Raw genomic sequence first — 14,711 nt, 5'->3', positions numbered from 1 at the left:
AACAGGCTTTAATCCTAGTTAGCTAGAGAGGGGAACAGAATGAGGCCGCTGGTGCTGTTTGTGTCGAGTGCTGTGTTTTCTGTCTGTGCTGGTGTGCGTGCGCGCACCTAACAGGAACACATGCTCAGCCTTGCACCTGGGGACACGGAGCCACGGCAGCCTCGCCTGTACCAGGCTACCACATTTGGCAACTCTTAGCAAGATAAAAATGGGAAAATCTGCTTCACCTCCAGATATGGTAGGATTTTCACCATTAGCTGCTGCAGAATTTAATAAGGCCTTCTAACATTAACAGTTAGCAGCACAGACCAAAGTATTTCTTAAACATTTACCTGTCTTAGATCAGGATCTATTTTTAAAATTTACCAATTATGGACAACCAAAAGCTACATAACTCTTGCAAGAGCATGCCACTTAATACATAGTACTTTGAATCATACAAATAGCTGCTCAGATAGCTTGTCTGCAACGTAATCCTCTTGTAATGCATAGACCTTATCTCTCTCAGTTTGTCTTAAAAGCCTTCTCAAACACAGTGTAACAACACAGGCGCATTCAAGGGCGCACATATACCAGAAAGTTCATTAAAAGAATATTTCAGTTCATGTAACTGGGAGAAACTTCAAACTAAGCTTGCTCAAATATCACCACCGATACTAGCAGATACCAGCAGCAGCTCCCAGATTCCCAGGCTGTGCATAGGCAGACACCTCAAATTTGTACTCCCCTGACCTTCCACTTCCTCAGCTGGGAGTGCTACCTGGGGGGAACAGCATGACTCAAGGGTAGGAAAAAAATACATTTTTATATTCTTATGTTTCCTCCTTGTGCCTCAATTTGTCCATCTACTTCTGTGTATGCTGTCCCCAGGTAGAGGAAGCAGTTAAATTTTTGCAGCAATAGAGAGGTAATCTCACCTCACTGTCCATCAAAAATCAGATAAAGGATTGCTTGGCTAGGCACAAAGAGAGACTTTAAACAGAGAGTATCAACTACCTGACGCAGGATTCTACCCTCCCTTCTTGAAAAGACTGTTCAATAAAAGAAAATTTAGAATTTGGTTTGTTTTTTTTCTTGTAAACCCAGGACACAATGACAGACAGCAGTCAGGACAAGATCACTTAGCATGGAAAGTTTCTGAGTCAGGAGACCCAGGATCCAAATGCCAAATTAAAGGGATCCCTTCTCAGCGCTGAGCCTGAGCTAATCTTTAGGTAAGTAGTACTTATGCTTGTTGAGATTAAGGCCATGTTTACACATACATTTCTTTCAGCGGAAAGTGCCAACTTAAACTGCTCCCCTCCAACCTGCCTCGCCCCCTTGTTTTGTACCTAGGTCAATACCTCGAGCCAATGCAGCCCACAGACCGCATGCCAACAAAACTAAAGATAAGGGGAGAAAGAAATGGGCAGCCCAAGATGAAGGGTAGATGGAGGTAGCTGCTTAAAAGCCAGTACTTCCATGCAAACAAATATATGCAGAACCAAGCCTAGAAATTTGAGATTTATGCCTACAACACCCAAGAACATTTAACTGAGCTTGGAAAAAGCTGACTTGCTGTTATTTTTACTCCTAATACCTGGATTTCCAGGATAGGGAAGTTCTCACATAGAAGCACAAAGAATGTTTTAGCTGGGGTTCTGTGTCAACTGGACACAGCCTCCGTATCAAAAAGGGCCAAAGGTTCTCACTCCAGAATCAGGCATTTGTAAACCAAGACCAATTCATGCTGTCAGTAGAGCTAATGCCTCCTGTTTGCTCGTGCTCTGCAGCATGGTTGATGCCTCTGAACAGCACAAGACATATCCAGCACAAGACAGCACATATCCAGAGCAGTAAAGTCCACTAGTACTTAGAAGTACGTATGTGTACACATGTGCATGCAAGCATAGAATCTGATACACCCTGAAAACACTGGGCTGACTGTATTTAGTATTCAATCCCGGGAAAATCCCAGATTGAAGTAGAGAAGGGGATGAGGATGCTAATTTGGAGGAGTATGGGGAAGTGATACACCTGCTGTGGAGTTACGGTTCTGGTCGGGATCCTATGCGTGGGAGACTGTGTGCAATGAGGTTGAAGGATACTGTTAGTGTCCTAGATTGTAAAAGCTTGTCTATCTTTTCCAACTATTAGACCAATTTTATTACACCACTTGCAAATGTAAACTCTATTGATTCTACCCATAAATCTTAACTTGCTAAGAATGATCAGACTTATCGAAAAACTTCTTTACAACATAGATCCACACTCTTCAACCTAAGCAGCAGACAGCTGAAAGAAGATACAAAAGAAGTGCATAAAGTCACAAACAATTTGGAAAAGGTAAACACATTATACAAGGCTCTGAGAACATCTATACCATGAAATAAGAGGTTTAAATAAGGAAAAGGAAGACATTTTCTATTTGAATTCAGCTAACTTCCACACCATCACTGGAAGTTCTGGTAGCTAAAAAAAAAAAAGTGGGTACAAAACTGGATAAGGCAGATGACATTGAGATGGATGGTCTTAATAAAGTTTCTGCATTAGAAAGTTCTTAGGTTGCTGACTGCTGGACACTGAGCAGCTTTACCAGGGAAACACTCTCTGCACTTACGCACATGCATGTGCTGCCCAACGACACTGCCATTCAAGGGGGCCGTCCCCTAGCTTTCCCCCGCCCTCGACCATTCTTTCCTGCCTCCTTGCTGTTCACCAGTGCGGCTCCATGGGAGCCTGGATCAGGGAACTGGAAACGCAAACCACAAAAACAAGGTTCCCTGATCAGGTTTCACCACAAACTTCTACGCTTGCTTTGTGCACTGATTGGAGATTGATCAAACCAGTAACCAGACGTGGGAAATGAGGCCCTGCTACAGCAGTGCTACAGCTTAACCACAATCTGTGCTCTCCCTCAAGCATCACAGTAATTACAGCTGCTGTAATCACAAGAGTTCTTTAAAGCTAAACAGCTTGAGGTACAACATGAATGGAATAAGCTACTGTGCAGAAAGACGTTAAACTGTCTAGACAACATCACTGACATACAAATCCAGCGGAAAAAAGTTTATTGGCAGGTAAATATTTTAACTGAAAGACTTTCATAATTAATCAGTCATCGAACACACACTTCCATTTTCTGGCTCCAGCAGCTCTACCTAGTGTCCCCGAGTCAGTGACACGTGGGAAGAGGTGGTCACTCGCCACCCAGCCCGGGGTGCACAGGGCCCCACTGGACCACCCTATCTCCCCACGGCAAATTAACACCTGGCCTTCCAGGGCCACTTTATCCAGTGCTGCACGTTTTCACAGCTCCACTCTCCACGGCAGCAGGAAGCAACTGCTACGCTGGCTGCAGGGTCATACCGGTCCTGACAGCATCTGTGCTGAGACGCTGATGCGGGTGTCTGAAGGCAACGAGATCCGTCTTCCTGTCCCCGTTTCCCCAGTGCCACTGATGGGAGCTTTTGACCTAGATCCCTTCCTCTTCATTTTATACACAGATTTAGTAATCACAGAGAACGGGTGCCTAGATGATTGACATGCTGCAATCCTGACAGTGAATAAGAGCAGCAACTTTTCTACTGTACCCACCTTTAAATGACTTAGTGTTCTTGATAAGTGGATATATAAAAAGCACTCTTCTGTTTCTTCTCACGGTTGAAAATATTTATCAAAGAGAAATACTCCTCTCCCCCAGATTCTTTACTTCTATCAAAACATAATTTGTGGTATTTTTTTAATCATTAAAAGATTCAGAAATACATTTGCTCTCTCATGTCTTCCAGAGGATTAATACCTCCACGAATTTGTCAAATATACGTATTTATACAGCTAAGATGCACATGCTAGAGTCTTAAGAGTTTTGCAGTTTTTCTTTAGAGGCGAATATCAGAAAGACAAAAAATTGCACTAGTTTTAGAAAGACAAAGGTTTCAGTTGTCTCCTAAATGCAATATTGTATGAAGGGAGCATCTACTTATAGCACACACATTTACCCAGCTTACCCCCTCTTCTTACATTACCAATGATCTGAACTTTATTTTAGCTATATATGGAGTTGCTTTCCATTTCTATAAAATATGGACAGATGAATAATCACTGAATGACAGTCAAAGATCAGCTATTAAATAATACTTTGATAACAATTACAATCCACTAGTGACTCCACTGATCAAGCCACTGAAAGAGGCATTCTAACATACGCATAACAATTTTACCAACAACGTAAGTGTACTGTTTTCCTAAGCTGTGCCTTGTCCAAAATAAGGTTTATTTCTTAACTTTATTCCCTTCTCCACCATAAAGTTCATCTTAAGAAGAGTGCTTCATTAACATTAATATATTTATTCCAGAATAAACTTGTATGCTGGTAAAATCCACCATTTAAAAAGACCATTTTCTAATTCTACTAAAAAAAAACCCAAAAAACAAAAAGAAACCACACACACACACACAGAGATAAGAGATGAGAGGGTAATCCCACCCCACAGAAGAATTTTCCTATCATTTCAAATCTTTCTTGCCCTTACAGCACTGCGCCTGGGAGGGTCTCCCAAAAGCGCCCGGCACAGCCGCTCCCCGGGCGGTCTGCGAGCAGCGAAGCGTGCTGCCTCGACTGCACTCCGAAAGCACTGCCAGCACACAGCGAGACCTGACACTGAAGCTACATCGCTCCTCTTGCTTGGTTTAACTCCAACATGGAACAGGTATTGGAATTAAGAGACCAGGTTGTTTTGACTATTTTGACTAACAAAAGTTCTGTAACGCTGTTTCTGTAATCCCACATTTCTATACACACTCGGGGATTGCTGTTGCTGGCTTGTTGCTAGCAGTTCGACAGCACAACGCTAACGTTTCTGAAGCCCTGCTTGCCCAAGCCATTTACGCACATACTTTCCTTCCTCTCCCATCTCACCTCAGCCTGCCAGCCGACTGCAGCGGGGATGCCATGAAGTGCCTGGTTAGATATCAATGTTGAATTCTGTCATTAGCCACATCAATATTTACTTCTGCTTTGTCCAATGATTAACAAGAAGTTTATGTATTCTTGCTCCCTTAGAAAGTGGCAGAGGTTATATAGCTTTTTGCTAAAGGACAACCTTTCCACAGATCATGGGCTTTTTCTTATATCAGTAATTCACGCTGCCATTTTACGGAGACACAGCTGGCCAAGGCGGTATCAAGCCAGCCAAGTGAAACCCAAAGCCAGCCGAACAGCTAAAGCTTCGCTGACAAGGAACAAACAAGCACGAACTCCAGGTCACATCAACAAACAGATAAGAGAATATGGATGGGTTTACAGATTTACAAGCCATATTTATGTGGATGATTCACATTTTTGTTTTTAAGTGAACAAGACTAACTTTCTTCAGGTGCTCTGAAAAGTCATTTCAAATACCTATTATTAAAACACTCACATAAAGAAGAAAAAGAAATAAAAGAAAAAACCACCACCTCCTGCTCTTGGATTAATAAAGCACTGCTGGAGCTGGGAGGCGTTAAGGAGACACCGGGGAAAGCACACGGGCAGAACACACGGCTGCAGCCCGTGCAGCTGGGGGCACGCACTGCCCCTCCCCAGCGGCTCCCCTCCACGGGGGGCTCTGGGGGGAGCACAGCCCGCATCAGCCAGCGGGAAACGGCTGCACTATACAACCCGACCTGAGTAAAGTTTGGAACACACCTTGGTATCTTCTAAATACGTATCAAGATCAGTTCACAGCAATACATCATTTTCTAATATAAGAAGGAAAACCGTAGATGTCAACTTCCTATTTGTGTCCATAGGACAGGGATTTCTATGATGCATTCAGGACACGCATTAAGAGAAGAGCATTCGATGAGAGTAGGAAAGCAGAAGCTCAGCTCTTTTAATGAGCAGGCAAGTCCGAAAGGCGCGAAGTTTGGATCAACAGCCCAGTACGCGAGCAGATGCAGTGCAGACCAGAGAAGCTGACACACTCGATTAAGCACTTAACGTGTTCTATTACCATATGAAAGGTATATAGAATCGACTATAGGTCAAATATCTCAAGATGGACAACTTTCCTTGGCAAACATGCCAAGAATCATTGCAATACAGTGCATATTTCCCAGCAGTATGCAAACCCCAGTCAGCCTTCATTACACTTACTTCAGACACAGCAGAATTAGACAGTCGCATTAACGGCTGGCGACAACTAAAATTCACTGAAATATAATCACACAGTCTTTAAACAGTTAATGAAAGCCAAACTTACCAAGCACTTCAGTTTCTTCAGTAACAGACTCCTATATAAGGAGAGACAGCATTTCTAAGCACTAAGAAGTGAGCAGCAAAGCGACCCAGGAGTGCTCTGAACAGTAGCACCCAGTATGCGGAAGTTTGACTCGGAGGCAATAAATTGCCATTACCATGGCAACGAGGTGAAAGGACAGCAATCTAGTATTTCACCTGAAGAAAGCTCAACATGAACCACAGTTTAAGGGTTTTTTTCTTATACAAACTCGTTTGATTTCAAACCAAGATAAGAGGCAGCGAGGTAAGTTTCCACTGAAGGGAATGAAAGCAGCCAGGTAACACTGGAAAGTTACCCGCCCACCAGAGACTTCGTGACCATCGGCCGCTCAGCCACCGAGCGCATGATGTCTTTATTTTATTATACTGGAAGGGTTGCAAAACAATGAAGAGACCCACAAATACATAACTTAATGACTTAATGTTTAAACTCTTGACACTATCTTTTGGCCTGAATGAAGAAAAAGAAAAAACCACCCTGGTGTGCTGGACATCATAAAAATAGACAACCACCCAAACAAATTGCTCTTTAATTCTCCATAATATTATGAGAAGTTGTCAGCTAGGATCTGCACTTCCAAAACAAAATGGAACATTTCCCATCTACTTGAAAAAACACAGGAATAATTTCTATAGCAAGACTAATAATGTTATGATACTTCTAAATCTTCTAGCAATTGAATATGCAGAAGAAAAGTTAGATGACAAAAAAAGAAGTCAAGCTCGTTTTTCTACTTTGATTTATTGGTGGACTAAACCAATAGCCAAGTGAGAAGACATGCATTCTAACAAGCTATTCCACATCAACACTTCACATGGAAGAGCAGAGTCAGCTTATCTCCTGTTCTAACACACACCAAACAACCTAACACCAAACCAGCTAAAGGGAACCAAAGGGACATGCACACCTTACCGAGGAGGCGGGCTGCGCAGTTCTGTTCTGGGGAACAAGTCCCACTTTTATCATACTATATGTATGTAAAGCCAGCTGTTTGTGCCATAGAGGAAGCCAACAAAGATTGAAATGTTCTCATGCTGAAAATACACAAATGTACGATGACTCAAAAAAAACAAGAGCAACAAGCTGAAACCAGCCGTTCATGCCTGAAAAGTGCTCAGGTGAGGTGATACCGAGTGCTCGCTCCTGCTGCGTCATTGCCCAATCCCTCCTACCTGAGCCCAGGAATGCTCCCGGGCTGCCGAGGGGGCTGCATTCCTCCCTCCCCGCCTCTGTCCCACGGACGGCGGCTCCGCCGACCGAAGAACACAGCCTACAAACACTCCATTTTCAAATTAAAGTCTCTGCGTGCATTTAAAGAAACAAGCAAACACACAACAGTATGGATGAAAGGCTACAAGCCACTAAAAGAAGTCAGTTAACATACAATGCTGCTACATGTCATTACCTCCAAATAATACATACGGCTAGAGCAAAACAGTTGTTTTTCTTTCTGAAAAGATGGAGAGAAAACAGGCATGATGGTTCAGAGAGAACAGCTCAACTTGTGCAGACACCTCTGGGGATGTCAGTTAAAAAGTTATTTTCTGAAGCCTACAGCAACAGTACACAGTAAGTCTCAGTGAGACTCTTGTGCTATCTTAATAATCTTTGAGATTTAAGAGTGGCATTTTTGCAACCAAACAGTGAAAGCAAAGACAGGCATTACAGACATGAACCCAAATCTCTATGTTCTGGAGTAAAGGTGACTAGGTTATAATCAGCTATTTATTTGGCTCAAGCATGGAAATTAAAACTGCATTTTAGGTAGCTTCATTCTGACCAACCTGGGAGCCTAGCTCAGTTCTTTCTCCTTTTTATTTACAGATCACTGTTTACCTTCAAAGGCCTGAGACTGAAACAAATTCTCCTCTTTCACCTACAACACTCTTAAGCACGCTACCTTGTGCAACGTGTGTTAACAAAACAGATAAACATATTTTGTCTAAGGCACAAATCGAAACTGAACCCAGAGGGTTCTGGAGGAGGGAGCGAGTGCTATGCAGATGGAACTAGAAAGGTCCTCCTGGCTACCTGAACAGGTCAGCCTGCAAAGAGCCAGCACCGCAACTGCTCGGAGAGTCAGCAGACTGACTGGGGGAGCTCCTGCGCAGCAAGAAGGCACAACACCAGACGAGCCCAAATCCTGAGAAAACCGGGATTATGGTGCTGAGCAAGACTTGACTTCTTTTCATCTCCACACGACAACGCCCTGCGTTCAGGGGCCTGTTCCTTCTAGCTGCAGAACAAGGGGAATACCAGTCAGCTCTGCGCTGCCTCCGAAGGAAGAGGCGGCTGCTTTTAGCAGCATGTGCTTTCCTCAGACAAGGCTGAAGAGCTGGCAGAAAGGAAGAGGGGCTTAAGCTCACAGGACGGTTGTATAAAGCATTTTTAAGGTGTAACCAAAGAACGCTCCTGGGTAGACTTAAAAGACTGATTATCCCTCAATGCTACTCAATTATAAAATTGCATTTTACTGAATATCTTATTAAATAGAACAAGTACCAAAACTAGCATACTAACTGATTCAAACAACATCCATCAGTCAGTGTTAAAAGGACAGCAGAGTTTGGAGAAGTTCAGGCATCGTAAGCCTATACAAAGCCGGTTTAACAGAAACAAGCCTATATGGTAGCTGTCAGTCCAACTGCTTGAACCCAACGTGCCACCACTTCTGCAAGTTCGAGCCTGCAGCTGCAAGCTTTCAGAAACGCAATGGACTTGCAAAAATATTAAATGGTTTACAGTAATGATTTAAGTCCTACTCTTAAGACTTAGGACTTTTAGGAACAGGTAAGATTTTCATGTTTTCCTTGATTAGACTGACACATTTGGGGGCGGGGGGGGGGAGCACCATGCAAAGCTTCAGAAGGGCACGAGTTCATCTTAGAGGGTAGTATCATGAGGCCTGCTTTATACACAGGCAGACAGCAGACAAAATTTAAGTTAAAGATACACAGGTTAAGATTAGCGTAACAAGAACAAAGGTACGCAAATCAGTGACAAAGTCAGGAAACAAAACTCCTAGTCCAATATAACAGGAGCAACACCACAGAGAAACAAGTTCAGATCACAAAGCACTGAGCTCACAAAAATCTGCTTACAAGCTATTTTTACTGTATTTTTTTTAAATAAGTATTCCAGGTGAATTGTGATGTGTTTTTTATTAAAAAAGTCTGTTCAACTCCATACAGCTAGATATACCTGAGGAACTTTAGCAAGCATGTTAAATCAGGTCACCTGTGATCTTCAAAAATACCTGGAAGAATGCAGAAGAATTTTAAATCAATGGAGTTGCTGCACTGCGGTACAGGACCTGATTTTCCTTATTTAACATTTAGATCTATTTATACCACTCACAAAAAGAATTCACATAACCAACACATTTTCTGCACAACATAACTCTTACACTAAGCAGCAGTCGCACGCAGGCTATGCACAGATGTCATCTTCCAGATCTGGCTGTGCCAGTAAAGAAAAAAAAAAAAACCACCAAAAAACCAATATAAGCTATCCACTAGCTTTCTTCCTGCCTTTTAACTCTGCCAGAGGTTACCCTCTCCCCTCCTCAGCTGACTAAGTAAACTTCAAGTTATATAAATATATATCAAACTGTCTGGGGCGCAAAAACAGTCCTTCAAATATGAACTACCATATAATGGAATGGTGTTTTCACAAGCTGGATGATCATTACAGCGTCTCTGACACTCATGAAAGCTTTGCCAACCATGGAGAAAGAAACAAGGCCAGCTGATTTAATTTCAAATGTTTATTATCTTTGGGTGAATGTCCGGTCAGATCTATCACTTTCCAGCACACAGAAGAGAGTGCTACTTCAAAACAGATTAGTCAAGAGAAATACAAAAAAGTCCTCAGTGACTGTCCAACAACTTTGCCCAATAACAAAGAACAGCCTGAATTCCCAATTAAGAGCCTGCAGTAAGAACTCACAGAAGGATGCACAAGACATGCTTTCAACTGGTGATTAGGCATCAATGATTAGGCATCACCTTCACTAAACCAACATCTGACACCGTTTCAAGATCTGTTTAATACTAAATACCCTGAACATCTTCAGTTGGTAAACTGAAATCCAACAGCCCCTTGAAATTTGAACAATTTTAAAGTGAAAAATTAAGTGCACTTAATGCAATCCTCTTAACTGATCACAAAATCTAATGAGCAGAACATTTATTACTTGCAACCATGCCTCAACCAGATAAAACCAATCTGACTTGCAGAACAGCAACTGTCAAAAAGTGGTAAGAGTTTAATACATAACCAAAAATTAAACTGGCTTCATATACCCTTGCAAACATCTTGTAGACTTTCAAAAATATTCTTCACCACTGCTATTAATTATAACATGTCAACAAATATGAGAAACTGACTGAGAAAACAGTGAAATGGACCACACACAAATGAGTACTAAAAGCAGGAAAAAAAAATATTTTATCTGATTTTTCTGCTACTGTCATTCTCAAACCAGACAGAAATCTGTTTTTTTGTTGTTGTTGTTGTTTTTTTTTTAAAGTTTACCATATTCCCTAGGATATGTTTTGGTTCTTTCTTAATAGTAGCACTTCACATAAAACAACGTATGTCCAGAAGCAAAGTAAACTTTCCCAAAGTAAAAAACAATCACCTCCGCCACCACCACAAGCACAAGCACTTGCCTTTGAGTTGTGTGGAGAGGTTTCAAAGGTATTTCCCTGATACTAAATCTGATAACATTTGAGATAAATGAAGCAAATCAGCATTTGAATACTTATGAAGATAGGCTTCAGTGCTGAAACTTTGTTTTCAACTTTTACCTTGCTGGCAGGGTGGGCAGAGCAAGGAGGAGGATGGGAAGGGGGCTTTGAGTTGCCCTGCATGACCACAGGTGATCAGTTAGCGCTGCTGACACAGCCACCACCCATCACCTGACTCATACGCTCTTGGTCCCTGCTATCCACGACAGCTGTAATGTTATAAATACGATTTCAATATTGCTGTTTTATTTCATATCTTCAGGTTAGGAGCAGGCACATGCTCACCTACGAGCAATCCTTCAGCTGGTGATAACTCTTCACATTACAATGCCTGTGCCTTTACCTGCAAATTAAGCAGTCCTGGAAAGCGTTCCCAGGCCGGAGCCCCATTGTCTCGCAGCCGCGCCAGGGCCGGGGCTGGGACGAGCTAGCGCACACCCGACCGGCCTCCCAGCCCGTGCAGGAGGCAGGCGTGCCCTGTGCCCACCTGCCGCCAGCTCCTGGGCCAGGGCGGAGGCGCCCAACGCGCACAGACCGTGCTGTGCCCGCTGGCTGCGGCGCACCGGTACAGCCGCAAGCAGGTTTAATTTCTAGCATACATACAGGCAGTGACTGCTACTTGCAATCATATATTTATACATCAACTGTGATTACACACGTGTAAACAAACATTAGGCATACAGTATTTCAAGGAACAATGCACACCCCAATGTTCTCATATAAGTATCATGTTTTCTATACACTGTTCAAACAAACTGCACTCCAAAGTTTTAACTATTCTTGGCATTAGTGCGCGCTTAGGATGTGAACTTTGTTTGCAACTCAAATGCAACAACAAAATAACTGTTCAGAAGTAAGAACTTTATTTTACCAGAAGTTCTACAGTCCGAGTCGGAAGATCACTGAAAAGCTTATGAAATGTTACAATTGTATTGGATACCCTCAACAGTGTTTTTACATTCTCTGGGACTGTGAAGATCAAGACCCTGTATTTCAAGTACTCATTAAAAAAAAGCTTCAGATCTTTGGGCAATAACAAGCAGAGTTAAAAATAAATAAATCCCTTACATATCTTAAGATCATCTTTTAAAACCAAAGGCATGTATCAGGGTTTTCTGGATACACTTCCATTCCTGCCCAGGCGAGGTCAAAGCTGACTTTTCAACCTACATACAGGACAAGCTTTGATCACATACTCTGCTATATTCCATTCTTTCTCAAAACAAAGCAGCAAACTCCCTCACATACCACCTGCACACACGTACGTGGACACACACACACACACACACACACACACACACACTCTAAAACATGTCTGTTCTTCTGGCCTTATTCTTCGGCTCACAGATAGGGGCTTTTTTGTAGTTTCCTACTTTCTTTCCATCGTGGACTAGTAGCACAAGGAGGGTATCCCTCCACGATGCTCTTCCCTCAGAGAGGAAATTAAAAAGTCCGCTCTTTCTGATGATCACTTGTTCCTCTTCCAGAGGAGAGAAAAAATTGTATAGTAGGATAAAGCTTGAACTCACTTAAATTTCTACAAAGCTGGGTTATGATACACCCTGAAGCAACCAGTGCCCCCTAAATTCACTACATACATTAGTTTAATTAACGGTATTTTAAAATACTTCCAGGAGCAGGAGAGCTTTGACCATAGCTTCATCCTTATCTACGGGTCAAAACACAGACAATGTTTGCTGAAGTAGACCCAAACATTGGAAGCAAACTGGGCAGAGCCGCTGTGTATCTGTCACGTGCAGCGAACAGAGTCCTCTCCTGGACGAGGCTACGCTTCGCCTTCTGGCAGGAAGCCTCCTCCTCACGCCCAGCAGAACAGCCCGAGGTTTTGCAAGTCGTGACTAAGCAAACACGAGCGCAAGAGGAGAGGCGCAGCAGCGGTGAGCAGGTGAGGGTACCGCGCCTCGGACTGACTCAATGCTCGCTCATTTCTATTACTCAGTAGGACCAGTAATTAAGGACCAGTAATTAAGAGTGTCCTGTAACAGGGCCCTGCCCCGGAGCTGCACACACCGGTGCCCGCAGGTCAGCTAGCCGAGGGGCAGAGAAGCGGCTGCACGCGTTACGCTCCGCGCACGGGGGCTCCTGCACTACGGATAGGGGCTCGGGCCATCCGGTTTTTGGACGCAGCAGAATTAAAAGTGGCAAGCAGATGTGTCGTGGCGTATCTGCCTGATAAGAAGTGTGTGTTTCCCGGTAGAGAGAGGAATTCAACGTTTTCCTTTAAAGCACTGCATGAGAGCATTTCCTCAGAAGCTCCCTGGTGAGTAATAACCAGTGCTGTAGACGCAAACATTTCACAAAAAGAGGTACTAAAGCTCAGATCAATGTGTTTCAAGTATTTTCCCTAGAGTCTCTGCAATGGTCAATAGTTAAAACTCCTATGCATATAGAATATTCTAAACACCATTTTTTGACCAAGTATTATGAAAGTTCTGGTATCTTCTTTCTTTAAATTCTGAGGACACTGCTAGCTATAATAATAAAAGACACCGCAACTTCTAACCCATTCAACCATTCAAATCAGTGCCTGAGTCAAGGTGATAGAGAAGAGAATGGAGAGGGAGATTTGCTCTCACTATCACCGCCTAATGCTCAGACTTTTGTACTTTGGCTTTGTTCTTACAATTTTCTACATACGAAGGCTGCAGTTGACAGGAGCAACAAGCTGAAACCACCACCCGCTCCCATTAGATTCGGTTTCCCCTTCCTGTGTGTGCTGGGTAACACCACGAGTGGAGCCCAACTCTTTGTTGACCCCAAGTTTGAGGAGATGGGGAATTAGGCTGAGGGGAGCAAAGCCCAGTCTGGAGAACGTACACGTTGTATCTGCTTTGTCATCTTCATTTTGGTACACATGCTCCTTCCAAGGATGCAGTAATCACCTTTATGCGTTAACTGGGATTTGGGCCTGAGAGGACGGGAAAGGCACAGGGGTGCTTTGGAAGGGGGGCAGTGTTTGTTTCAGGAGCATCTCACCTGGTAGTGAGCCAGCCAGCCTGCCTCTAACTCACCGCAATGGTCTACTGCCAGCTCAAGAACTGCTTGCTTATTTATCTTCTTCACTCCTGTGACCCATATCTATGAAAGCAGAAGTAACAGCACAGTTGGTCATGACTAAAAAATAATTCTCTGAATATAAGAACAAAAAACTCCATGACCTGCAGAACGGCACAGAAAAACAGCCCGCAGTGGCATAAACAGTGCATTACTCTTTACTCAGAAGTAAGTACTCTCCCAAAAAGACTTTTTCCGAACTGAAAGTCTACAGTAATCAGATTTGGGGGTCAGCACTGCACGCACTGTCCACCTATGCACCACAGCCATGATGTCATGTCCAGGAAATGGGGAACAGAAGAGAATTTGGGAAGTACTGTGCAACAAGCTGCATTGTGAATGAGCAACCTTGTTTGTCCCATGTCAGATATTCTCTTAATAGCTCTTCCACCTCTTCTCTCTTTCCCTCCTATTCACTTAAAAAAAATGTAGCCTTTGATAAAGATTTTTACCTGTTTTAATACAAAAAATATTGCCATTTAAATATATAAACTAGGACTAGGAAGCTTTGTTATAGTTAAAACTATACCTTTTATAAACCAATATGAAGAGATTGATTAAGTTTGAGAAGTTCGCTTCCCAATTAGGACAGCAAACATGAGAAAGGAAGTTGATGGTTATC

At 42.9% G+C, this 14,711-nt stretch overlaps 1 protein-coding gene across 4 annotated transcripts in view; it reads right to left on the bottom strand.

Annotated features, from left to right (window-relative positions):
- LOC112985186 (NEDD4 like E3 ubiquitin protein ligase) overlaps positions 1–14,711 on the bottom strand; it is a 197,431-nt gene that overhangs the window by 161,889 nt on the left and 20,831 nt on the right. For 2 of the 4 annotated variants that reach the window (XM_064500255.1, XM_026103639.2), the window contains exon 1: positions 7,176–7,311. The exons of 1 other annotated variant lie outside the window; for it this stretch is intronic. In XM_064500255.1, the coding sequence (XP_064356325.1) occupies positions 7,176–7,229 (54 nt within the window). In that variant the 5' untranslated portion in view covers positions 7,230–7,311. Of the gene's footprint in view, positions 1–7,175; positions 7,313–14,711 lie in introns of those variants that run through there. One more of the 4 variants, XM_064500253.1, reaches the window with a different exon arrangement.

The sequence above is a fragment of the Dromaius novaehollandiae genome, chromosome W, assembly GCF_036370855.1.
Source record: "Dromaius novaehollandiae isolate bDroNov1 chromosome W, bDroNov1.hap1, whole genome shotgun sequence".
Taxonomy (NCBI): domain Eukaryota; kingdom Metazoa; phylum Chordata; class Aves; order Casuariiformes; family Dromaiidae; genus Dromaius; species Dromaius novaehollandiae.
Note: the sequence above shows the minus strand (reverse complement) of the source record. Positions and strands in the feature narration are given on the sequence as shown.